This window comes from Dendrobates tinctorius, unplaced genomic scaffold (assembly GCF_039654945.1).
Source record: "Dendrobates tinctorius isolate UK_male_01 unplaced genomic scaffold, ASM3965494v1 ptg000196l, whole genome shotgun sequence".
Taxonomy (NCBI): domain Eukaryota; kingdom Metazoa; phylum Chordata; class Amphibia; order Anura; family Dendrobatidae; genus Dendrobates; species Dendrobates tinctorius.
The window spans coordinates 19,568,964-19,595,383 of NW_027361863.1; the positions used below are offsets into that span (position 1 = coordinate 19,568,964).

Below are 26,420 nucleotides of genomic sequence, written 5' to 3' on the forward strand. Positions count from 1 at the left end.
TTCTGGAAACTGACATGCAGCCGGCGAAGACGTAATCCCCACTGTGAGCGAGTGGGCGGAGCTACAACTGCCGCCCTGGAGTACTAGCGATCCTGGCCCCCGTTCCCCCGGTACCTCCTGCTGTGTGTGCAGAGCGGTCGCTGCGTCAGCCTGCAGCCCCACCTCCCCCTTGTCCCGGCCACCAGTCTCATTACCTCGGGTGGCCTGTGCTCCCGGCCGGTGGGCTTGGCTACGACTCCTCACTCCTGTGCTGGATCCACGCCGAGAGGCCTGTGCCGCAGGCCCCCGCCGACTCGCTGTGTCTCCTCTCCCACGCAGAGCGGGGCCCGTTCCATGGTGAGTCCCCGCCGTACCAGGCCCCGGATCCATATTCCCTGCTGCATCATGAGAAGGAGGGGGAGTCGATACTCCCCCCCCGTGGCAGGCCCCGCCGACCAGCAGGATTCCTCCCGGTTCTTTGTCTGCGAGCGCCAGGCCTGCAGCTCGCAGCTTGTACCGGAGGGTCCCTGGAGGGGCTCCTAATGCGGCGCCGGGCCCGAGGGGTGGGCTCAGGACTAAGGCGCACCGGAGGCCTAGATCTCTGTGGCCGACGTTCCTCTAGTTGGGGTTGAGGGGACCCCGCCACCCCTTGGAGCAGACCCTGGACAGAAGACTGCAACCATCCTGCGCCCCGGGAACCCGCGGCATCCCTCAGCATCTGGAGAACGGACTCGATCTCCATAATGACAGGTACCTCAGATTCCTATTGCTGCCATTGTGTACCCAAAATGGTTGTCCCTCTAAAATGGCTTCCCCTTTTTATACGAACAGCCCGTGACCCCTCCCCCCATACCATGTGACCGACCCACACCTTAGCCCAGCCCATCCATGCCAGCACAGAAAATTAACCCCCTATTCACTGTTCTATACACCAACCACCTCCGTATCTACTTCCCTCTCTACCCTGTCATGCCGGCCTCCCTTTTTACGGCCTATGGCCTAGTACGGCCTCACTTTACTGATCCTGAGTTAAATCCTGTATTATACTCCAGAGCTGCACTCACTATTCTGCTGGTGCAGTCACTGTGTACATACATTACATTACTTATCCTATACTGATCGTGTGTTACATCTTATACTCCATTACATTTTTTTGTTTTAAGTTATTTTTGCTCCTGTATGAACTATGAAAGTTATAAAATCTATTCTATCATTTCTAAACACTGTTTTTTTGGTGATTACTTTGTATCTCTGTTCATACTGCACCCCACACACTCAAATGATATACCATTTGAAAGGTAAACTTGCCCCCTTCAGCAAGAAAATAGCCAAGCAAACTACACATCCACGATTTGATCACAAATGCAGTTTTAACATTAATTTTCATAAACCTGCAGTAAGGAAAAATGACCTGCAGGTGACACCACACTACCACAAAGCTGCTTACAGACATCACAAACAATTCCAAACATTTGCCTTGGGGGCTTTCTAGCTTGCCAAACTGCTTGCCCAGCCTATTTTAGCCAAATTGGAGGATTTCACGCTTCACTGCAGGTGAATCACATATGCAAACACATTTGTAATTATGCTCTGCCTATTGAATTGCACACTTGCTTTGTTCATACTCCACCCACACAAACAAATGATACACTATTTGAAAGGTCAAATGACAGCACTCTACCACAAAGCACACTACCACAAAGCTGCTTACAGACATCACACACAAATCCAAACAATTGCCTTGGGGTCTTTACAGCTTGCCCAGCCTATTTTAGCCACATTAGAGGATTGCAGACTTCACTGTAGGTGAGTCACATATGCAAACACATTTGAATACATGCACTGCTTTTTCGCTGATTACTTCACCCCACACACACATATGATACACCATTTGAAAGGTAAACTTGCCCCCTTCAGGAAGAAAAGAGCCAAACAAACCACACATCCATAATTTTATCACTAAATACAGTTTAAACATTCATTTTCATAAACCTGCAGAAAAAAACAATGACCTGCAGGTGGCACCTCAACCGGAAAACATTTTTTGGCCCCTACTTATCAAACCAATTTATTGTATTACCAATCTACATATATAAATACCTGTCTGTGTTCATCATCTCATGAAATACATTTACACTTGACCAGCTTGTTTTGTCTGAAATTGCCTGCGCCCCCGACGACCGATGTGCGAAAATTTCACACGGGCCAAGCTAGTCTTTAAATATAGCTAAAATAGAGGTCAAGGTTTTCAGGTTCTAAAGTGTCATTGAAGAATCTGATTTATTTGTACAGCCTTAAAAGGCTTCTCCATGAAGGTGATATAATTCAATATGCAGCCTGTCTTAGTCAAGTATCAGTACTGACTGCAGAGTCAAGGCATACAACTCCTGAGACCTCTGTCTCAACTGATAGAAAAGCTGGATCATACAGATCTCAGTTGACCAGAAGCAGGACTGTTTATGCGAAATATATCTTCTCCTCATCAAGCATAAAGGGTTTATCTCCAGTTTTATCCTCCTCAATGTTTTTATGCATTCCCATTCCATACATTCAGTCTCCATGTGCTGCTATAAAGCTGTCAGACTGATGGAGGAGATTGAAGCTGGAGACAACTGGTGACCCATTGAAGAGAAGATGTATTTCTTCATATATCACAGCCCTGCAACTGGCCGACTGAGGTCCTTGTGATCTGTCTCTTCTGTCAGTTGAGACACAAGTCTCCAGAGCTGTTTGTCTCATTCTGAAGTCAGTCCTGATACTTGACTGGCTGCAGTTTGTGTCATATCTTGGGCGTCATTTTATCGCCGTCTCAGAAGAACCCCTTTATTGTTTTCTATTTAATTTACATTTTGTTTGCATCCTATCTAGAATGACACTGTGAGACTGACAGTTGTCATTGGGGACGGAGAACAATTGGAGCTAACGGATTACAACACATTCCGAAAATCTGTGTTTTTTTTGGAGATCCTGTGCCATCCGGAGTATCCTGAAGTAATGATACCCTACGATTTCAAAATAAAAGATGTAAGGACCAGATATATAAATTGTCAATTATTCAGCAGTTTTCTTTACAAGGAACCCAAGAGCTCATAGCTGCAGGCCAACACTACTGGGCTAAAAAATCTTCTGAAAATTAAGTATATGTGAAGAGGTAGATGTGATGTGTTGAGGGGTACCGGAAACTAACACTTTACACCACCACCAAACCATCCCAGCTCTTCCTAAAGGGAATATGCCAGCAGAAAATGATGTATTGTTTAACCTGATGATGACCATATATCAGAAATGTATGTCATGTGATAGCAGTGGGTGAATGAATCGGGCTCAGAAAAAAACATAAAAAAAAAATAAAAAAATAGACATGTTTGTATTTCACCGTGACCTTAATGTCGTCTACAAAAATACAACTTATCTCACAAAAAGTAATCCCTTTCCTTCACATGTTGAAGGATAAATTAGAAAAAAAATAATTATGAGCCTTGGAAAAAGCTGAAGAAATAAACAGGAAAACTAAAATATGTAAAAATTCTGGTTTTGTGCTTTTTTTGTTTTTTTGTTTTATTTTTCATTTTTGCAATATCTTTTTTTTTCATATAGCGATCTATATTAAAAGTGAAATGTATAGTCTTGCAATTTTCACACAGCCACTGGATCTTTTCTAGACTCACGCTCCCTGTCCTTCCATCCATGATGAGTTTTCAGCAGTCTCATTATGAGCAGAGGTTGGGTTGAAATTAGAGATGAGCAAATTGATTCGACTGGAATTCTACTCAAATATTGCAAAGATTCACTTTCACCAAAATGAGGATTTTTTTAAATTGGCTTTTGCATGGCCCCGGTCCTCCTTTTTTGCTAAAATGTAATGGATCATGAAAATGTAAAAAAAAAAAAAAAAAAAAAGAAAATACTTGGACTATATTCACATGTTGCGTTTTTGCTGCATTTTTTATAAAAATTTTGAGTTTTACAGTACAAGCAAAAGCTATAAGATTTCAGAAATCTCATGCACTTGTTTTTTTCCTGACTGATTTGGAAAACTCTTGTGTTTTTGCAGCCTGTCGCTTCTTTCAGCATTTTTCCACCCGTAGAAAGCAATGGGTAAGTGCAAAAACGCAGCAAAAAATGCAGGTATCAGATTATCTGCGTTTTTTGGTACAAAAACCTTAAGGATGTTACATCATGATTTCATCAGCATGCACAAGAGACGACAAAATCACCAGCAAAATCGCAGCGCAACCTGCTTTTTGTCTGCAGCTTCTGTACTGCCAAGAGAGCAGGTTTTGCCTGCAGAAAGAAAAATGCAGCAAAAACGCAACGTGTGAACATAGCCTTATACTTATCACCTTACCAGTCTCCTCACCATCACTTGTCCGGTCCTAATCGCATCTTCTTATGCTTTCCATGAGTACATGTGCGCGCAAGGTCACGGCACACTTTGTGACAACATGACGTTGTGACCGTATGTGGCGCATGTGCAGAATTGTCCCCAGGACTCATCAATGTTCACTGCAGTGGTAAGAAGATGCGATTAGGAGCGGACGTGGATGATGAAGAGCGGAGAGGTGAGCGGTAACGTGAGTATAAATATTCTTAATATTTTTTTTACATATTATGTTTATTATACTCTGAGGTCTGGAGACACCCCAGAACATAAGGGACATTAACTTCATAGAGAAAAAAACTACTCTACAAATTGAAAATTCCAGGAAATTCCGTGCAGACAGGTGAATTAGAACCTATCTTGCTCCGCTCATCTCTAGTTACAATAGCTGATAATATCTCTATAGATCTGATAACATGGGATCCACCAATCACAATAAGTGATGTCACAGCTGACTCTGATCCTCCTCCCTTCACAGTGACCATTGTGTAAAGGTTGCGGGAGCTGATTGATTGCTCCCCGACACACAAGGGTTAAATTTATTTTTATGCACTTCTATGTGGTACAGGTATAATATCCCCTAGGGCTGCAGTTAGCTGGGACAGGGTTAACTGTAGTGGCCAGCCCAGTAGGGAGGGGGGAACTGAGTGCTAGTGACAGAGGCAGTCAATGTGAGGGCAGCAGTAAGTGCGCAGCAGATCTTGGGCTGCTAGGGACAACATGATCCCAATATTTGGGGCAGTGGATTGCTGTAAATACCCTTCCCTGTGATTCCGTCTAATGGCCAGGGGCAACCTTATGATGGACGTCCTGGACCTGGGACATACTCAGCTTGTGAAGCTACATGGATAGATGGACTTAGACTACATGGGGCGGAAGGTATTGCAATCCAGATATACTGCTAGAGGTGAGGAAGATCCCCAAGGGCTCGGAAAGCCAGACATGCCACCTATACTGAGAACCAGGACTGAAGATGTATCGGGTACCTGTGGGAAAGATGACAACTCATTGGGCCTTATCCTTTAAACCTGCCTGTAAATAGTACACAGACTGCCATTCTCATAGTAAAAGTTTCTTTTTTTATGAACCACGTGTCTCCTGGATTATTTGCTGCCCTGGTTCCAGAAGAGGGATTCCTGGATTCAGAAGAGGACTGCAGACCAGAAGTAGGTGGAAAGCACCACGTGTCACGATATGTGACTGGCCCTGCATGATGGAACCTGACGATTGTTCGGTCATCAAATAACAAGACAAACAAACAGGGGAACACCGGGGAAACAATTACAACGGTGGGCCCTGCAATAGGGAATGGGGAAATGGACACCTCCTGCACTCTCCTAAGGATGTGCCCTGATCTCCCTGACGTTCCCTATGCAGGTTCTTTCAACCTGTCGCAGAGCAGGATACCTCAGCCCTCACTTGCCCTGCACCTATCCCTCAATAGGGAATTGGTATGTGCGGAGGCTGGTCCCACCGCTGCACTAATATAACACCAAGGAAAGATAACAGACAAGGTAAGACAAACAACACTTAGCTTTCTCTGCTGCAATGCACCGAGCAGCAGAGTAAGGCACCAGATCAGCATTCAGCAGAAGCACCACTGCTCACAGCCAGCTCTTGTCTTGACCACGGTTGGTATTCAAAAGGAAATGTATCACCAACACCAGGTGATGCCTTAGGTGACCTTTTATAGGAAAGTGGGAGTGGTCACCATCAGCAGGCTCAGACTAACCAAACATGTAGTAACACCAGCGGCCATCCGGGGCAAAAACTAATATTAACCCCGGAAGGCCTGAAAGGAAAAAAGTTTATATAAGAGAATCCAGAATCTGACACAGATCCAAAAATGGATCGTGACACCACGGACTCAGCAGCACACTAGAACTGGGACATACCTTGCCTGTAGGATGCCAGAGCGAGTGGGGACTGAAGCTCGTTCATGACTAGCTCTCTTGGGCATCTTACATTTGCACATGCTCATTAGCTGCTTTAATACAAAAAAAGGTCAGGGTCAGTTCATTGCACCTAATGTGCATGTGCATTTCCTGAAAGAACAGGTCATTGAAGTCTAACATAGCTCCAGTGGCCGATGGAAGAACTACAAGATTTCTAATATTTATTTTTTAGTACAGATTGAGATATTATTTTATTTTTTAAAATAATGCATTTAGCACAAAAAACATATTTAAGGTGTTGTTCCTTCTATTGATGATACATTTCCTTTGTCATCTAATATATAAAGCTCAAGTGTGTGTATGTATGTGTGTATGTCCGGGATTGGCATCCGCACCGTTGCAGCTACAGCCACAAAATTTGGCACAGTCACACGTCTGGACCCCGAGAGCGTCATAGGCTATGTTGTGAGGTGAAATTTTAACCCCGCGCGTTCCAATTCACCAATTTTGCCCCTATCTACGTAATGGGGAAAAAGTGTGTGCGCGTCAAGCCCCGCCCTTCATTATGATGTCATAATGGTTGACGATGGGATGGAGGATGTGTGATGGGTATATGGGCACTCGACTATGGGATGGAGGATGTGTGATGGGTATATGGGCACGGGACTATGGGATGGAGGATATGTATGACGGGTATATGGGCACGGGACTATGGGATGGAGGATGTGTGATGAGTAAATGGGCACGGGACTATGGGATGGAGGATGTGTATGATGGGTATATGGGCACTCGGCTATGGGATGGAGGATGTGTGATGGGTATATGGGCACGGGACTATGGGATGGAGGATATGTATGATGGGTATATGGGCATGGGACTATGGGATGGCGGATATGTTTGATGGGTATATGGGCACGGGACTATGGGATGGAGGATGTGTATGATGGGTATATGGGCACTCGGATATGGGATGGAGGATATGTGTGATGGGTATATGGGCACTGGACTATGGGATGGAGGATGTGTGATGGGTATATGGGCACGGGACTATGGGATGGAGGATATGTATGATGGGTATATGGGCATGGGACTATGGGATGGCGGATATGTTTGATGGGTATATGGGCATGGGACTATGGGATGGAGGATATGTTTGATGGGTATATGGGCACGGGCCTATGGGATGGAGGATGTGTGATGGGTATATGGGCACGGGACTATGGGATGGAGGATATGTATGATGGGTATATGGGCACTCGGCTATGGGATGGAGGATGTGTGATGGGTATATGGGCACGGGACTATGGGATGGAGGATATGTTTGATGGGTATATGGGCACGGGCCTATGGGATGGAGGATGTGTGATGGGTATATGGGCACGGGACTATGGGATGGAGGATATGTATGATGGGTATATGGGCACTCGGCTATGGGATGGAGGATGTGTGATGGGTATATGGGCACGGGACTATGGGATGGAGGATATGTGTGATGGGTATATGGGCACGGGACTATGGGATGGAGGATATGTATGATGGGTATATGGGCATGGGACTATGGGATGGCGGATATGTTTGATGGGTATATGGGCATGGGACTATGGGATGGAGGATATGTTTGATGGGTATATGGGCACGGGCCTATGGGATGGAGGATGTGTGATGGGTATATGGGCACGGGACTATGGGATGGAGGATATGTTTGATGGGTATATGGGCACGGGCCTATGGGATGGAGGATATGTATGATGGGTATATGGGCACGGGCCTATAGGATCGTGGATATGTATGATGGGTATATGGGCACGGGACTATGGGATGGAGGATATTTATGATGGGTATATGGGCACTCGACTATGGGATGGAGGATATGTATGATGGGTATATGGGCACGGGACTATGGGATGGAGGATATGTATGATGGGTATATGGGCACGGGACTATGGGATGGCGGATATGTTTGATGGGTATATGGGCACGGGACTATGGGATGGCGGATATGTTTGATGGGTATATGGGCACGGGACTATGGGATGGAGGATATATTTGATGGGTATATGGGCACGGGACTATGGGATGGAGGATATGTTTGATGGGTATATGGGCACGGGCCTATGGGACGGAGGATGTGTGATGGGTATATGGGCACGGGACTATGGGATGGAGGATAATTATAATTTGTTATAACTATCCACAGTTAGTCACTATGCCCGGGCAGCGCCGGGCTCTTCAGATAGTTTATGAATAAAAAAAGAGTTCATGTAAAAAAGAGTTGAGCTGGGGCAGCCAATAATGACCACTACTAAGTCTGGAACACTTTTCTCATTTACACTAATGGATGAATTAATTATGACTTGATTATTGCAAAAATTTGGGTACATTTTCCTGGAGACATCAGATGATGCTTGATATGACAGTATAGTTCGGCATTAAATTCTGGATATATTTTCCTCTTATTTTTCCCTACCAGTTTCTTGTTCCGGAATCAGATACAACTTACGCCTGTACGTTCCTTCCAATGCCCAGGGTGACCAAAAAACACCATGTTGTGAGGGTAAGCCCACGTCATGTTGTATGATACAAGATATACCGTATACAGGCCAGGTCATGTGCTGGTATGAATGCAAAAATAAACAGCAATTGCACCATTTCGAGATCGGCCATTAAAAAGTGTATGGAAACCGGAGCGTTCTGGCGCTGTATATATTTCCGATAACCCATTAATAGCTGATCAGTCGTGGTGCCAGGTTTCAGACCAAAGCACAAAGCTGATACTTAAGACTTATCCAAAGATAGGTCTTCAGCACACACTGTAAATCCTGGACAATTCCTTTAAATATAATAATACTTGGGGGATGGGAAGCCGCCAAATAAACAGATGATTATGAGACTTGGCAGCCATTGTTAAGCCATCAGCTGTCATAAGAATGCCCTGGCTCATGGTGGGTGGTGAGGGCATCAGGAGGGGAGCAAGAAATCCCGGGTTTTACGTGGCCTTACCACAAAGCCAATGATTGATTGTCATTTTAAAGCTCGTTTATTTGTATAACCTGTAATACCAGACACAACCTTCAGACCGGAGTGGTGCTGTTTCCTTATTTTTGGAATCCTTCTCTTATAATTGTTACTCTTTCTTTCTATAATGTGGATTTTTATCACTTCTCTTTTATATATCCTCCATTTTTACGACCTGAACAGTACGAGTTAATCGAAGACCCAGCCACTGCTGGCATAGTGCATCACATCCTGATATATTTTTGTGCGAATAATACCATCCTCACGTCAGAAGTCGGAGATTGCTACGGCCAGGATTCCCGATTTTCTCAGTGCATGTCTGCGACACTTGGCTGGGCTGTTGGGGGAGAGGTAAGTAGATGCCAGAGTTTGGGCAGACCAGCCAAACAAGTAAAATTCCTAAGGACTGACGTAGAGGAAACTTTTGGCTGTTTGTTTGATTTCAATATGTTTGATCCTTTTGTGCTAAAATTTTTTAAAAAAATATCTCAGCAATTTACAGGTAAGACAGAGAAAAAAACTTCAAGTATTCTATCATCTCTCCCCTCTCTTCCTCTTTATGGGTATAACGCAATATGCTGCAGCAGGAGCCTCCCCCCCTTTAACCTGTCTGCAGTATGATAAAAAAAAATTGCTAAACCACACCACCTTTGCTAGAGAAATATGAAAAAAATCTTCTCTTTAGCTCTCAGCATTATCCCCTCTATCCTTACGTTCCTGAGTTTGGGTGTAAGATAATTGGCTGCAGCAGGAGCCTCCCCCCTCTGTCCGGTTTACAGTAGGATGAAAAAATGGCAAAGCTACATGCCCTTTGCCAAGTGGGTGAAGTTTCTCTAGCTATGGGTAATTGACCAGTGGCTGTTCTTAATTTTCACACACTATCTGTATAGTTTCTTCAGTATTCTTGGCTTTTCCTCCATATCCTTATGTTAAGCTGTGAGCTGTGCCGTCCTCTCACTTTCCAGATTCTCCCAATAATAGATGCTAGAATCCCTGCCTTGGCTTTTATAGTGATTCAAATAGTTCCTCCTAATTGGTTCCGCTATAACTGGTGATGTAAAGCATTATGAGGAAGCCCACACAACTATGCCCGTCATGTGAGCCTTTTCTGGCTGATGCAGTTTTCTGCAATGTGTAAAAGTGCAGTTTACATTTTTGGCAAATTTTTTTAATTTCCCGGGTTTGGTAAAGTTCTCAAAAATTTGGCACAAATTCATTTTAGATTTGCTGGCGTAAAGTAGCTTAGAAATGACCAAATTGTTGAAATTTAGAATATTACATGCAAATTCGACATTGTCATTTTTCTCCTTCTCTCTTTTTGTAGCCATTTGATTATCCAGATGACACTGGCATTTCTATTGGCACAGACATGGACCCGCAGTATGTCAGAATCGAAATCCATTACAGTAACTTTGAAAACAAGGAAGGTAATAAGATCAGTTCTAATATCCCCTGCTGTCACCCCAGCGGGATGTCCAGTCATCTAAAAGTGGTCGTAGACGTAATATAATGGCAATGTCAACCAGTGGGTCCGCAAGGAGCCAAGGCAAGGCAACTATTGCACTCCCTAATCCAATAATAATGCCCCCTGAATGGCCCTTTAAACAAATTATTCCCCCTTTAGAATGTGTTAATCCCCCCTTCAAAAGTATTAATTCATTCCCATAAAAAATAAATGTTATATTACCTGACATCTTGTAAGCTGTAGCCTACAAGGTAGAGAGTGGTAGAGCTGGGGCGTCTATGATTTCCTGCTTTACCACAGAATACAACTGCATTTGTTAGGTCACCTGGTGAGGTGGATCCTGCAAGGTCGCATGGGCACATGGGCCACTGGCGTTGGTGCAGTAGACAGGTGTGACACTCAGAACACAGGTATCTGAGGCACTGGATGCCATAGGCAGACAGAAGACTGTTAGCAGAGGTACTGGAAGCAACAGACAGACAAGAAACAGTTAGCATAGGTAATGGAAGCCTCAGGCAGACAGGAGATGTCTTGGAGACTACAGACATGTACCAGAAGGTACTGGAAGCCGCAGGCAGACTGGAGATACCCTGGACATAGCAGACAGATAGCAGAGATACTGAAAGCTGCAGACAATGAGACATCCTGGCAAGCACAGACAAGTAGCAGAGATCATAGAAAACCGGGAGCAGATAGCAGAGGTACTGAAAGCTGCAGGCAGACAGGACATTCAGTTGCAGTGGTACTGGACTGGAAGACACAGGCAGACAGAACTCACTGAAGTCTTATTACCAAGACACAGGTGTGTGTCTTGGTGGGCCTTATATATTCCCATCTTATATAGGCAGACAATCACATGAGAGCATGCTGGACTACCTGAAAAGTCCGGTGTGAAGCAGAAAAGAGTCCAGAGAACTAGAGTCTAGCAGGGAGTCCGGATCTGGGACAGGCGTGTAACAGTATCCCCCTTTTAAGGAACCTGCCAAAAGAGTCCTTAACCCCCGACAATGGTATTGTAGCCGCAGAACCATTGGGATGGAGGTTCTTGATAGTCTTTCAAGGCTCACTAAGTAAGGTGGATCCTCTAAGCAGAAGGCACATGGATGTCGATGCAGGAGACAGGAGAGGCATGCAGGACACAGAAAGAAGAGCGACTTGAGACTGCGGGCAGACTAGAGACTATTAGCAGAGGTCTTGGAAGCTGAAGGCAGACAGGAGACAGCCTGAAGACCATAGACAGGTTGCAGAAGTACTTAAATTGCAGGAATACAGGTAACTGAAAAACTGGAAGCCTCAGGCAGTCTGGGGACATATTGGGACATATTGGAGACAGCAGACAGGTTGCTGTGCACAGACAAACTAAAATTCATAATAACAAGACACAGTTGTGTGTCTTGGCGGGCCTTATATAGGCTAAGGTAGATGATTATGAGTCGCCCTCCCAGGCTGTGGGGTACTCGGTACCGGGCCGGTATCAGCGGGATGTGTCACAGCAGCAGTGACCCGGACCGCGGCCCTGGGCACCCAAGTAATGGCAAGATGTGAATGGTTTGAATGAAAAGTTTGTGACGCCACCTGTGGTGTTCGACAAGTGGGATGTTAGGCCGACGCTGCATGCAGATCCTCTGGGGCTGGTGGTGTGTGGCAGCCAAGATGATGAAGCTCCCCACAGGTGGAGCTGTAGCCCCAGGGCAGTGTAGGTGTTATGGATTAGGAGAGGCGCAGGCGGAGTAAAAGCTGGTACCCAGATGTAGCGGTGCTGAGTGTGTTGGCGCGATAATGAATGGAGGACACCGGGGCTTGTAGTTCCAAAGCTTTACTCACAGTCTGTAGTACACACAGGTGCCTGCCTCCAGGCCGTGTCCTCCGGGTCAGAGACTCAGTCAACCTCCAGGCAAGATAGGATTCTCCCCTCCAACACTCCGCCAACATGTACCTTTCTGAACGTCTCCTCTATAGCGCCTATAAGTGTGAAGATCTCCTAGTACTGAGTTACACTGGAGTTCCTCCTGACAGATGTTCCCAAGAACTCTACTTGTATGGCAGACAGCTGTAGCCTGCTTCGGGGACTCCCTTCTCCTGAGTCCCGGCTCTCTATCCAAGTGCTGTTATGCCCCAAGTCTTAGATGGGAGTAGTGCATTTACAGCCTACTACTCCACCGGTGTCTGCTGCAGAACCATAAGTGTCCATACAACCTCGGGGACCGGGCCCCGGCCTTGCGCCTAGAACCTATAGGCAGGGTGCTTCCTTCCAACCCATGTCCTCTCTGTTCTATTCTCCTTCGTTCTGTACTAATCTCTCTTTCTTATGGATGCTTAGGTTACAGATCAATGTCCTTCTTCCTCCTTTCCTTTCATGTGCCAGCTGGCTCAGATCACTGAGGCAGCTGCAGCACTCCTTCCTCCATCCCTTCTCCCAGGGATCCCCACTCCTCTCCGAGTGGCTTCCTTCCTCAGACTCCCCATCTGACTGCCCTACTCAGACTGACTTCTAATTCTCAACCTCCCCAGTCTCTTATGTATCTTAACGCCACCCACCTCCCACCACATCCAGTGTTCCAAGCAGGGAACCACCAAAGGTGCTCTGCTACCATCTGAGCAATGAGCCGCAATGTGGCTGTGCAGAACTACCCTGTTGTGTGGGGTGCGAGTGTTGGAGTGTGGAAAGGAGTTCCCACCTTACCTGGATGGTGGGGCACCACACCTTAGGAGAAGGTGCAGTACCTCAGCCTCAGGGGCACCACAGTTACCTAGGAGCATGCTCGACTACTTGCAAAGCCCAACATGGAGCACAAAAACATTTAACAGACGGGCTAAAAGGAGCAGAGCCCAGACCTTTGACATGAGTGTAACAGTATGGATGTCATGCTGAAGTGGATGCAGTTCAAAGTGATGCTTGCCTGGGGACATGACCAGAAGTCTGGGAAATGTGCACTGCTCTGAATCTTCAGCAGTAGTGAAATCATTTGTTTTTTCTTTTGAAATTTTGCACAACTGAGAATTTTGCTCTGGTGATGACAACTGGCCTAGTAGCTCATCTCCACTGCATGCTGCTGATGTCGACTCTGGTGTCAAATTTTGTTAAAAGAAGATATATCACCTGAAAAAGTTAAATAAACGCCCTTGCTCTTCAAGAATGCATATCAGGTATCCACATGTCTGTAATGATACAAAAGATTTATTAAACAGTTTATTTAGAGTGGAAAAAAACTCAAAAAAAACCCAAACAAAACAAAACTAACTTTTTTCTTTTTTATAAATTTTCATCGCAAAATATAAATTACCCAAAATACCAAATAAATTCATAAGTACTTAATAACAGCACCAACAAATCATAGAATTTTCATTGCAACAAAGAACACCTCTTACATCCTTGTCAAGAAAAAACTAAGAGTTAAGGCTCCTGAAAAGTGGAGAGTCTAAAACTTTGATCACTAAAGCCCTTTAAGGTCTGGTCATAGAATCATAGAATCATAGAATGGTAGAGTTGGAAGGGACCTCCTGGGCCATCAGGTCCAACCCCCTGCTCAAAGCAGGATTCGCTAAATCATCCCAGTCAGATGTCTGTCCAGCCTCTGTTTGAAGACTTCCATTGAAGGAGAACTCACCACTTCTCGTGGCAGCCTGTTCCACTCATTGATCACTCTAACTGTCAAAAAGTTTTTTCTAATATCTAATCTGTGTCTCCTCCCATTCAGTTTCATCCCATTGCTTCTAGTCTTTCCTTGTGCAAATGAGAATAAAGTTGATCCTTCTACAATGTGACAGCCCTTTAGATATTTGTAGACAGCTATTAAGTCTCCTCTCAGTCTTCTCTTTTGCAAGCTAAACATTCCCAAATCCTGCAACCTTTCCTCATAAGACAGGGTTTGCAGACCGGTCACCATTCTGGTTGCTCTTTTCTGAACTTGCTCCAGTTTGTTGATGTCTTTTTTAAAATGTGGTGCCCAAATATTCCAGATGAGGTCTGACCAAAGAGGAGTAGAGGGAAATAATGACTTTAACTTCATTAAACAGTTTAATAATCTCGATAAAACAAACGCATCATCGAGAGCGGAGTATGAAAAAAGAATTGAAAGGACCTCTAATGAGTAAGTCCCAGAGTTTTGCTTGGCCCCCTCAGACAACACGCAGTCGTAAAATAAGGGGCTTTCATCAGTACCACCTATACTTACTAGGTAATATGAATAATCTTTTTTAATGACCGTCAAGACTAAGGTTGGAGTAAATATGCCAGTCACTGTGACTTTTTGTGTTTTGGATCTTTGACTTTCAGGATTGATAGATAATTCTGGTATAAGGATTTATTACACCCCCGAGTTGCGTCCTCATGACTGTGGCACCTTGATGACTGGAGTTTTTACTTTTCCCATGCAATTCATTCCACCTGGATGTGAAAAATTCAGAAATTATGGAATTTGTGACACTCGTTTGATGGAGGAAGTAAGTGATCCTGGCCTTCAAGCGCAGACGTATCTACATACAGTATAATGTCATCTCCCTTGGTCAAGACCATCCATTTGGAGGATAAGAATAAGTCAACAATGTCCTGTGTGTACCCAGTATGAATCAGGTCTTGATGGGTGTTCCTATTATATGGTAGATGTTTTGGGGTGTTCCTGAAATATGGCAGGTCTTGTGGAGTGTTTATGGCAGGGGTCCCCAACCTGTAGCTCGGGAGCCACATGTGGCTCACGGTCCCATGAATTGTGGTTCGCGACTGTCTGTCAGATTGGTGCATTAGGTCCAGGTCTAGAAAACAGGTATGAGGAGCACATCTCAAAATGGTGAATTTTGTGAGTAGCCCTGCACAGAAGTGCAGATATGGATGCACATTTACTGGTCTTAAGGGTTTAGAGATGTTTTACGTATGGTACACTGGAGGATGGTACTACCTGTTAGAGGAGGTGCTAAATGTGGCTCGCGACCCTCTCTCAGTGCTGAATGTGGCTCTCAAGGTCAGAAAGGTTGGGGACCACTAGTTTATGGTATATGGCAGGTCTTGTAGGGTGTTTCCTGTATAAGACACATCTTGCATGATGTTCCCAGTATATTATAGGTCTTGTGTGATGCTCCTGGTATACGTCAGGACTTGTGGAATGTTCCCATTACATGACAGGCCTTGTGGGGTGTTTAAGATATGCAGCCAGTCTTGTGGGGTATTCCAAATATAAGGCAGGTTTTGTGAGGTGTTCCCAGTATATCTCAGGGCTTGTGGGGTGTTCCCGATATGCGATGAGTCTTTTGGGATGTTTCCAATATATGGCAGTCTTGTTGAATGTTCTATGTATATGACAGGTAATGTAGGGTTCTCCCGATATAAAGTGGATCTTTTCTGGTGGTTTTTGCCAATATGCAGTAGTGAGTATCTACAAATAGTGATTTAAGAAAAGACAATAAGCAATCCTGTTACAGGGTCAAAAGTGGCCTGGATTCTTTGACTCGTATGTGAGAGTTGAAGGTGACTGTCTAGTCCAACCCTACAATTTTTGCGCAGTGGAGACAATTGGGAGATGGTGCGCAGTATAGAGAGGAAACAACATGTGGGAGAGATGCATTATGGAAAGGGGAAGTGTGGGAGGAAATTATAGTAAGAGCAATTGTGTTGGGATATTATGGAGAGGTTCATTGCAGGGGGACAATATAGCATGGAGTGGTTCTGGCGCTGTGTTCCTGTACTGATGATCTTTCTGTGTTCCTGTACTGATGATGTTTCTGTTTCTGTATTCCTGTACTGATGATGCAAGTTACAAATATGAAGATATCAAAAAACCTTTGGTGGGATATATACATAATTAACAAACTGGGGAGAACCCAAAATAAACCCTCGCTGGAAGGCTTTAAAATAAATTATTTATAAAATTGAAACCCTAATCTGGCTAAATTATTTTGATATTAAAGTGCTTACTGCTCTCTGTATTGATGTGGTGTGTAGCACCCCGGGATGCTAACACTTATCTGGCAGAATAGGACAGTATATTTTAGTGCTTTTAAGCCTATGTCCCATCCCCTGATGATGCAGCTAAAGCGGTGAACCATGTTGGGGGAATACTGCGCTACAATATGCTGTCTTATTGCTTTCAAGCCTATGTCCCATCCCTTGATGACTGTCCTAGTTTGCCAGATAAGTGATAGCATCCCAGAGTGCTACGCACCACATCAATACAGAGAGCAGTAAGCACTTTAATTAGGCCTTCCTGTACTGATGATGGTTCTGGTGCTGCATTCATGTACTGACAGTGTTTCTGATTTGTACACCTGTAGCAATCCATAACTTCTCAGATGGTGTGCTACATAGCTATGGTAAATCTCCTCAAAACTTGGAGTTTTGATATTATGAGGAATATTTTGATTTCTTTTGGAGCAGAAACCCTCCAAATTAGCATAAAGATTCATGTACTGACAGTGGTTATAGTGATGTATTCCTGGAAGTACACTTTTAATTTTTTTGCGACCTTCAAGATTGGTTTAAGATGACGTTATGGCCCTTGGACAAAAAGTGTTGAGCACCCCTGAGTTACAAAGCGCTACACAACATTAGGTAGGGGGTTTTAATATCATGGCTGATCAGTGTGTATGTTTCATATTTGATATTTTACTATCTGTTCTCAATTTGTCCGCTGAGGTGGCATGGCATGTGCCCTAGGTACTGGGCATCAAAAGAACCATAAACCCTTGACTAGGGTAGTTAGAGTTAAAACCAGGGCAGCAAAATGAGTCTTCTTCCCATTTAAGGAAAGCGTAAAGAGCAAAGAGGTATTCTTACTCCCGGAGGTGTAACTGGGGTCACTTCTAAAGATATCTCCTGGTCTTCTTTAGGTATTGAATGAGACCATTCCTGATCTGACGGTTAGAACATATCTCTTGCATGGACATCTCACTGCTCGGAGTCTGCGGGTAATGCACTACAGGTAAGAGTAGAGCAATGGATGCTTACGGAAGTCTTCATGACTTACTGTTAAAATATTGTATTGTATTTGCCCATTGATTAGAAAAAGCTGTCAGACAACCAATATGGCTTCCATTACATCGCCTCACCATCTGTTCCTATTAATTGTTTTTAGCGGAACCAATTGGCCATTTTTCAGATGGTGTCTGGTAAGGTTATTCATCTATACGTTAAAAAGTCATATCACTGGAATAATTTCTTCTCTCCATAGAAATGGAACATTAATAGGAAGCCTTGGGGAAGACAAGAAATACGATTTCAGTTTTCAGCAAATCAGAAATTTGCCAAATGAAATTACTGTAAAAATGGTAAAGGTTTATATAGATATTATAATGGACAGATGATGGATGTATGGATGCATAGATGGATGTTAGCGATGTATCAATAATAATCTATTTTCTTTGCTCAGGGAGACATAATAGTGGTTGAATGCACATCCAACACGATGGACAGGGAAGGCGTCACTTTTGTAAGTTTTATCGAGTAGCATATATCACATTTACTTTTTATTTCTTTCAGTATTATTTATTTCAGTATTTATTATATCAAAAAGTAGGCCAATATGTACAAACCCCTATTGCTTCCATACGAATTAAGAGGATAAGTTACAGCCTGGTGTCACTAAACAAAACCCCTAGATTAATTGTTCACCGAGAAGTTTGACCACCTCTATAAGCAGAAGTTTGGGCAAATTGCTGGTCTGAATATATTAAAACAATTCCAAGGAGGAAAGACATCAGCAATGATCCTAGGAATTAAGAAGGGTAAGTAGCAACCAGATACTGCAAATCAAATGTCCTTTACAAATTTTTCTCCAGGAAGTGTGGGCCCCTCTATAAAAGCAGAAGTTTGGTAAATTTGCTGGTCCAAGTCGTTCAGGTGTGTATTAACAAAGTGTCTTGGAGGAAAGACATTAGCAATGATCTTAGGAATTAAGAGGGTGATTATCAGCCAGTTCATGCCCTTAATTATTCATGAGAAATAGTGAGCACCCCAATAAAAGCAGAAGTTTCGGGCGTTTGCTGGTCATTCAGGTGTCCGTTAACACAATGTCAAGGAAGAGAGACATCAACAATGATCTTAGAGACGCAATTGTTTTTGCTTATCAATCTAGGGAGGCTTTCAAGGTTATTTCCAAACAATCTGGAGCCCAAGAAGCTAGTTCTATTATCTTCTCTATCAGAGGCATATCTAGGCTTTCTGGCACCCGGGGCAAGAATTTGGTTCAGCGCCCCCCCCAGCCCAAGTACATATGCGACTTGCACACTTAGCCATGTACCCACGAGCTGCTCTCCCTAATGCTCTCAATGTTCAGTAAAAAACTGAGAGAAGCAGGAAGAGAAGCTCGTTGTCAAGTATGAAAATCGCATATGAGTGAAGTGTCCGTGTGATGACTATTGGAACCTGCAGAGCTGAATCCTGACATTGCAGCTTCTGAATTCTCACAACGAATGCACTGCACACTTTTAGGATTCTCCCTTGCCGATGTACAGTCATGTCAGCACAAGTATGTGATTTATATACTTCTGGCCACATTCCGACTAGACGTGCCCGGCCTCGCTCCATTCATTTTCATTGAGTGAGGCCACACACGTCTAGTCAGCATGTGACCGCATGTATGTAAATTACCGGCACGAGAGAATCCTGACAGCGTTCAGTGAGCACTGTGAGAATTCTGAAGTCTGCAGTCACATAGAATGTCTGCAGTCTGATCACCGACCTGGACAACCCCTGTAATGTTCCTAATATAAATAAAACCATGAGAATAAGTCAGTGTCACAAATAACATTTACACCCAGGTACCTTATAGATGACGTCGTCTCTGCAGTCTGTCTCCTTTTCTTCTTCTTGTCCAGACCCCATAGTGAGTTTTCTCATCCACATCTCGTCTCTGCAGACTTCCATCTTCTCTGGTCTTCTGCAGCAAATCTCCACACGATGCCCTTAAAGATAGAAGTGTCATTATAATGCCCCTAAATAGAAATGTCTGCAATATACTGTCTCCTCACACTATTCCCCTCCCTCCTCATACTGTCTCCTCTAACATCCCCCTGTTCACCATACTGTCTCCTCATATATTTACCCCCTCACTCTCTATGCTGTCTGCTCACACATACCCCCGACTCCCCATACTGTGTCTGCACACATCTCATCACCCTCACTCACCATACTGTGTCCACTTACATTAACCCGTTCGCTCCCCATACTGTCTGCACCCATCATACTGTGTCAGCACCAATCCCCCATACTGTTTCCTCATACATACTCTTCATTTTGTGTCCTCAAATCTCCCCACACATTAAATCCCCCCCATCCCCACTCCAAATCCCCCCACACATTAACCCAATCCCCACTCATTAACCCCCATCACCACTCCAAATCCCCCCACACATTAACCCCCATCCCCACTCATTAACTCCTATCACCACTCCAAATCCCCCCACACATTAACCCAATCCCCACTCATTAACCCCCCCATCACCACTCCAAATCCCCCCCACATTAACCCAATCCCCACTCATTAACCCCCATCACCACTCCAAATCCCCCCACACATTAACCCCCATCCCCACTCATTAACCCCCATCACCACTCCAAATCCCCCCACGCATTAACCCAATCCCCACTCATTAACCCCCCCATCACCACTCCAAATCCCCCCACACATTAAATCCCCCCCATCCCCACTCCAAATACCCCCACACATTAACCCCATCCCCACTCATTAACCCCCACACACACATTAACCCCCATCCCCACTCATTGATGCCCCCACACATTAACCCCCATCCCCATTTATTAACCCCCCACACATTAACCCTTATTCCCACTCATTAACGCCCCCACACATTAACACCCATCCCCTCTACAAATCCCCCCCATCTCCACTCATTAACTCCCCCTCATCTCCCATCTTCGGTGGTTCTTCAGCTCCACAGTGGAGCACACTTACCACCAGGATTCTCTCTGGGCGCCGGGGAGTGACGTCAGCAGCGTGATCACATGACCTGATCACGCTGCTGACGTCGCTCTGACCCGGCGGTCAGAGCTTCAATTGTACTGGCGTCTGTATTGACGCCAATACAAATGCTCCCTGGGAGCCGACGCGGCCTCCTTCTCTGCGCCGGCTGTCACAGAGAACCGCCGGCTCCCAGGCCAGGGGGGCGGCAGAACGCAGCCGCCAGGGAGGACACTGTGGACCGCTGCATTAGGCGGCCCGACTGCGCCCCCCTGCTGGCTGCGCCCGGGGCAAATGCCCCGGCTGCCCCCCCCTAGATACGCCGCTGTTCTCTATAGTGAGCAAGATAATTGTCTGTTGGGATGCCCACCAGCACTCAGCTCAATAGATGGATGTGTACATTACTACATCTGTGGCAATGGGACGGAGTTTAAAGAAAAAATATATATCTATCTGAATCTATCTATCTATCTATCTGAATCTATCTATCTATACCTATCTATCTACAGTCATGGCCAAAAGTGTTGGCAACCTTGAAATTGTTACAGATTAAGTATTTCTCCCCAAAAATTATTGCAACTCCCCATGTTTTGCTATACACATATTTATTTTCTTTGGGTGTATTGTCGAAACACAAAAAAGGCAAATTGGACATGTTGTCCAATGTTGACAAAGGAACATCAGGATCTCTGGAGATGGACTTGTAACCTTGAGATTGTTGATAGTTTTCAACAATTTTGGTTCTCAAGTCCTCAGACAGTTCTCTTCTCCTCTTTCTGTTCTCCATGCTTAGTGTGGCACACACAGGCACACAATGCAAAGATGGAGTCAACTTCTCCCCTTTTAATCTGGTTTCAGGTGTGATTTTCATATTACTCACATCTGTGGCTTGCCACAGGTGAGTCTGAATGAGCAACGCAGGCTTGAAACAAAGTTGCTTATCTACAATTTTGAAAGGGTGCTAACAATTTTGTCTGGACCATTTTGGGGGCTTTATGTGATATTATGTCTAATTTGCCTTCTTATCCCCAATTGTTCCAATACACACAAAAGTAATAAACATGTGTGCAACAAAACATGTGTAATTGCAATATATTTCTGGGAGAAATTCTTCATATTCTTGAACAGTTTCAAGGGTGCCAACACTTTTGGCCATGACTGTATATATAAAAGCAAGATATGATATAAATATGTCATATAATGTGTCATATCTTAGCATTCCAAGCTTTTTTAAGGATATTGTTACAGCATACAGTTCTTGATTATGTATGGCCAAACAAACATTGTGCAGATCATGATAAACTGACCACTAGGTGGCATTGTTTGTAATGATGACATCTCTCCGCAGGGAGGTCCTAGTTCTCTAAATGAAATGTGCATTGGCTTCCTGTTCTACTATCCTCTGGTCCCGATCGCCGCCTGCTGGAGTTACATGGATATACATTATGTCGCCGAAGCTATTGGATTGCAAAGGGCAGATAGGTGAGTTCCACCAGATATAGTCTCGGCTTCATGGGGAAAAAATATAATATGTTGGATCACTGTAGTTACAGAATCTATTCAGAAGCCATCTTGAGATCATGGTTAGTCATAAGTAGATGGGTAAACCACAGGCTTAAAGCTCGTCCATCACCAGATATGACAATAAAAGCTCCATTCATTATTATATAGTTCTCTTAAACCTGATGAGGCAGGTATGCTCACAGCGAGAATGTATGTCAGAATGGCTGTATAATTCCCTGCTGCAGATCTAGCAGTTTTCTAATGCTGAGCTCTGTATAACCCCGCCCACAAGAAAAGGAAGAAAGGTCCAGCTCCACTGATTGGACTCTTACTGTGTACACTGTGCATAGGCAGAAAGCTGTCAGTGTTGGGGGCAGGGTTGGACTACCTGGCAGCAGGTTTTGTAGTCCACTAGTGATTTATTTTTTGCTGATAAAACAGCGATTTTATCGAAACTACAGCAAGCAGCTCAGTAAGCGACACAGCGCTGGAATCAGTGACTCTGTCTTTACATTAGGCTGCTGTCAAACTACATAGCAAAAACCTGGTGGCAGATTCCCTATAAAATGTGCATTTTTTTTTAAAGTTCAGCCAAAATCTCATGTATTGAATATCTGCCCACCCTGCCTGTCTGGAAGCTATTTAGCCTCTGCCAACCCAGCCTGACTGGGAAGTCTCAGCAGCACCAGGTTGTAGTTCTTCTGGTGGAGAAGTTGATACATTTCCGAAACGCGTTGAGAATAAAGCTCTACGTCCTCCAGATTTCTTCAACCTTCTTGAGACTACTATCCTCCTTCCAATTATTCTACACGGTGGGATCTCCCAACCTGAGGGTCCTGCAGCAGCTGTCATACCTTGACTCTTTAGTTGTGGGTTAAACCACCCTAAAAGGTGAGAAATTCCTATACCTCTCACCTAGACCAATTTCACCAAAACCCTATTGCGCTTGGTGTCTCCCCAAATCTTTTCTCCTTTAATCATATGATGTCATAGACCTAATGGAAAAGAGAAGAATTATTTGGGTGGAAAGGCAAAATGAGCAATTGTAAATGCACAGCGCTATATAAAATGATGACGGAAATATATTAAGATGATACAAATTTTGATGAGAGGAATTCTTTAACTCAGGTGATCGGCGCAACGGCAGCATCGATCATTCCAGAAGACATCAGTGGTCTGTGTCCTGAAACGTCCTGGGTATTATAAGTGTTATATAATGAATTCTCTCACTCACAAGTTGCCATTGTGTCTTTCAGCATAATGGATGCAATCTTAAACGTTGATTCTTTTGAATGGGATGATGAAAGCCGGGCGAATGCCCAGAAAGCAGTCATGACAGTGACTCATCTGGCAATGGCTGAAAGTCGGGAGGTTGGTAAAGTATCCACTTGTCCTATCAAGTTAGCAAGCAATCTTGTTGCTTCTCTAAGTCTTCACTACTCATCCAGGTTAGGTAGGACTCATCTGCAAGTCGTCCAGCCGGGATGACCATGTGTATGAAGTAGGAAAACATATCTCCGATCCATCATTGTTCCATCTACTGTTTATTATTACACTACCCCAATGGTTCGATGGGTTACCTCATCCCTAATGGAGAAGAATATTTAGGCTTTGTAGAGAATAGTGAAGAACTTGAATTGGAGGAAACTGGTGGAGGGAAATACAATGGGAGTTGGAGAATGAGCGGTCATTCAGCCGTCACCTCTCTCCCATCCCCACCAGAAGGATGCAAGTTCATCCAAATTTAAAGACTCACATAAGATAATTTCTTGAAAAAGTCTGGTTTAGATGACTATGTTCCTAAGTGCATAGGTAGCCAAGTCCATTCATTACAAGGACCAAGCTAATATGTTATTGGTAGTTTACTGTATGAGAAAATAATAGAGATATTATTAGTGGCCTTACCCAAAAGTGTGATATACAGACTTGTTTGCTGTAGATTGGTTTGTCTACTAATGAACCTAATGGGTAACTGAAGATAAATCTTATCCCCTAGATGACCATGCATCTTGTCCCCTGGTTGAAGATGCATCTTGTCCCCTGGTTGAAGATGCATCTTGTCCCCTGGTTGACCATGCATTTTCTCCACTGGTTGAAGATGCATCTTGTCCCTTGGTTGAAGATGCATCTTGTCCTCTGGTTGATAATGCATCTTGTCCCGTGGTTGAACATGCTTCTTGTCCACTGGTTGATGATGCATCTTGTCCCGTGGTTGACCATGCTTCTTGTCCACTCGTTGATGATGCATCTGTCCCGTAGTTGACCATGCATCTTGTCCCTTGGTTGAAGATGCATCTTGTCCCTTGGTTGACTACACATCTTGCCTACTTTTGACCATGCTTCTTGTCCCGTGGTTGACCATGCATCTTGTTCCTTGGTTGAAGATGCATCTTGCCCCTTGGTTGACTACGCATCTTGTCCATTTTTGACCATGTTTCTTGTCCCCTGGTTGAACATGCATCTTGTCCATTTTTGACCGTTCTTCTTGGCTAAAGTTGACTATTCATCATATCCACCAGTCAAAATACATCTTTGTCACTGGTTGATCATTTATTCTGTCCACTGGTTGACCTTGCATTCATTGTGTTATCTTGTCTTGTTGTATTTATTTTTCAGATTTTTTTTTAACATAATTGTGCTACTTTAGGTACCAGAGCTCTTGTGTTGAATACTATTAGTATATGCTTATACTTTCTGTGCATTTTCTTGTTCGACAGGGTAAAAGAGCAAATGAGACGCTTTCATTACCGACCATCTCTCTACCTCCTCCTTACCACTGTGAAGAGGATTCATCTGAGTTATAGAAAATGAGATGGACCCCTAGTAGAAGTCCAACTATCTACAAACTACAAAGAATTCCTTAAAGAAGTTACATATTTTTCCTTTTATTTTAATCTGGGATCTAATATCACCTGTATGGAGAAGAAAGGATACAGTATAGATTATGCATTTTTTGATGGGCTTCTAGATGCTTTTTTTTATTGAGGTCTCCAACCTTTGGCTCATCAACCATTAGGACATAATTCCTAGAGACGTCAGCCACTGGTGGGAGATGACTGTTTCATAACATACAGCAAAGATGACAACACCCTGTTGTTGGACAGAAGTGTAATATTGGGCCATGTATGTAAGGAAGGCACTACTATATCTTTGTGACTAGTGGAAATCCTACCCCATAAAATATAATTCAAAATTTTGAGCAAAATTAACGTGTTGTCTGACTGGAATTTCCCATGATCTGAAATAGGGAATCGGTACCATTCTATAATGCTATACGAGAAGGTGCATTAAATTTCCCTACAGAAGAACTGCTTTGCTTGGCTTTATTACACAGTCTTTTGATCTTCAAATAAATTTATCCTAAAATGGCAACACCCCATCCTCCAAACTCAAGACTGGAACGTGTAAAGGTAGAGTAACAAAAATCTCCCCCCTACGGTCAGGAGAAGGTTGGGTCAGGCATGCCTGCCACTTCTCTAGTTACTTTCCTGCTTGCTATCTCTGGAGTCTTCCTTATACACACCCCCAGGTTCTCCTCCTTCTCGTCTCATCAATAAACACCTAACATCCAGCCAGAAAATAACTTCCTTTTACTTCCTAAAGACTTCTCCTAACTACAAGACGTGGCTGACAATGAACTCTCCCTACGTCCTGCATCTACACTTTACATCTGTTACCTTCACTTCCTCCAACACAAGTGCGTTAAGATAAATGGTTGATCCACTATTATATATTTCTGCAGAACATAATAATACTGTGAACCATTGCATGAAACATCACTTATAGGAAGAGCAACAACGTAACGCATAAGCCACAACATCTTCAGTGGGATGAAGGGCACTTTTCTTTCCTTTACCAGGGGATAGTTGTCTGATCGCTAGAAGTCCTGGAACCACCAGCGATTCTGGAATCAGGGATCTGGAACCTTGATAACTGGGCTCTGCGGCCCAATCTTGAATGGAGCGGAGGTTCTTAAGCTCAACTTCCACTCCATTCATTGCCTATGGGACTTCAGGAAATATCCGAACGTTAAACTCAGCAGGCCCATAGACAATAAATGATGCAAAGGCTGAGCAAGCACACCTCCTCTTCATCCAGGGTTCCAGGACCCCAATTTTTGGGATTGCTGGAGGTGTCAGTAGTCTATCCCCCAACGATCATCAAGGTTTCCTCTATACATACTTGATTTTCTGTAAATAACCTTATAAAGAAGTACTTGCCTTCTGACCATTCAAAAGTATTTGAAGACTTTCTGTCCCTTCTCCGGGATTTGG

General features: G+C 44.0%; 1 protein-coding gene across 1 annotated transcript in view; it reads left to right on the forward strand.

The window, feature by feature from the left end:
• LOC141056068 (putative DBH-like monooxygenase protein 2) overlaps window positions 1-25,373 on the forward strand; it is a 42,455-nt gene extending 17,082 nt beyond the window's left edge. Inside the window, exons 3-13 of the mRNA XM_073552734.1 lie at window positions 2,848-3,003; window positions 8,726-8,809; window positions 9,454-9,621; window positions 10,595-10,697; window positions 15,012-15,178; window positions 17,555-17,646; window positions 17,896-17,992; window positions 18,094-18,153; window positions 21,992-22,125; window positions 23,403-23,517; window positions 24,864-25,373. Of these exons, the coding sequence (XP_073408835.1) occupies window positions 2,848-3,003; window positions 8,726-8,809; window positions 9,454-9,621; window positions 10,595-10,697; window positions 15,012-15,178; window positions 17,555-17,646; window positions 17,896-17,992; window positions 18,094-18,153; window positions 21,992-22,125; window positions 23,403-23,517; window positions 24,864-24,950 (1,263 nt within the window). The 3' untranslated portion in view covers window positions 24,951-25,373. The remainder of the gene's footprint in view (window positions 1-2,847; window positions 3,004-8,725; window positions 8,810-9,453; window positions 9,622-10,594; window positions 10,698-15,011; window positions 15,179-17,554; window positions 17,647-17,895; window positions 17,993-18,093; window positions 18,154-21,991; window positions 22,126-23,402; window positions 23,518-24,863) is intronic.
• The last annotated feature ends 1,047 nt before the right edge of the window (window positions 25,374-26,420 follow it).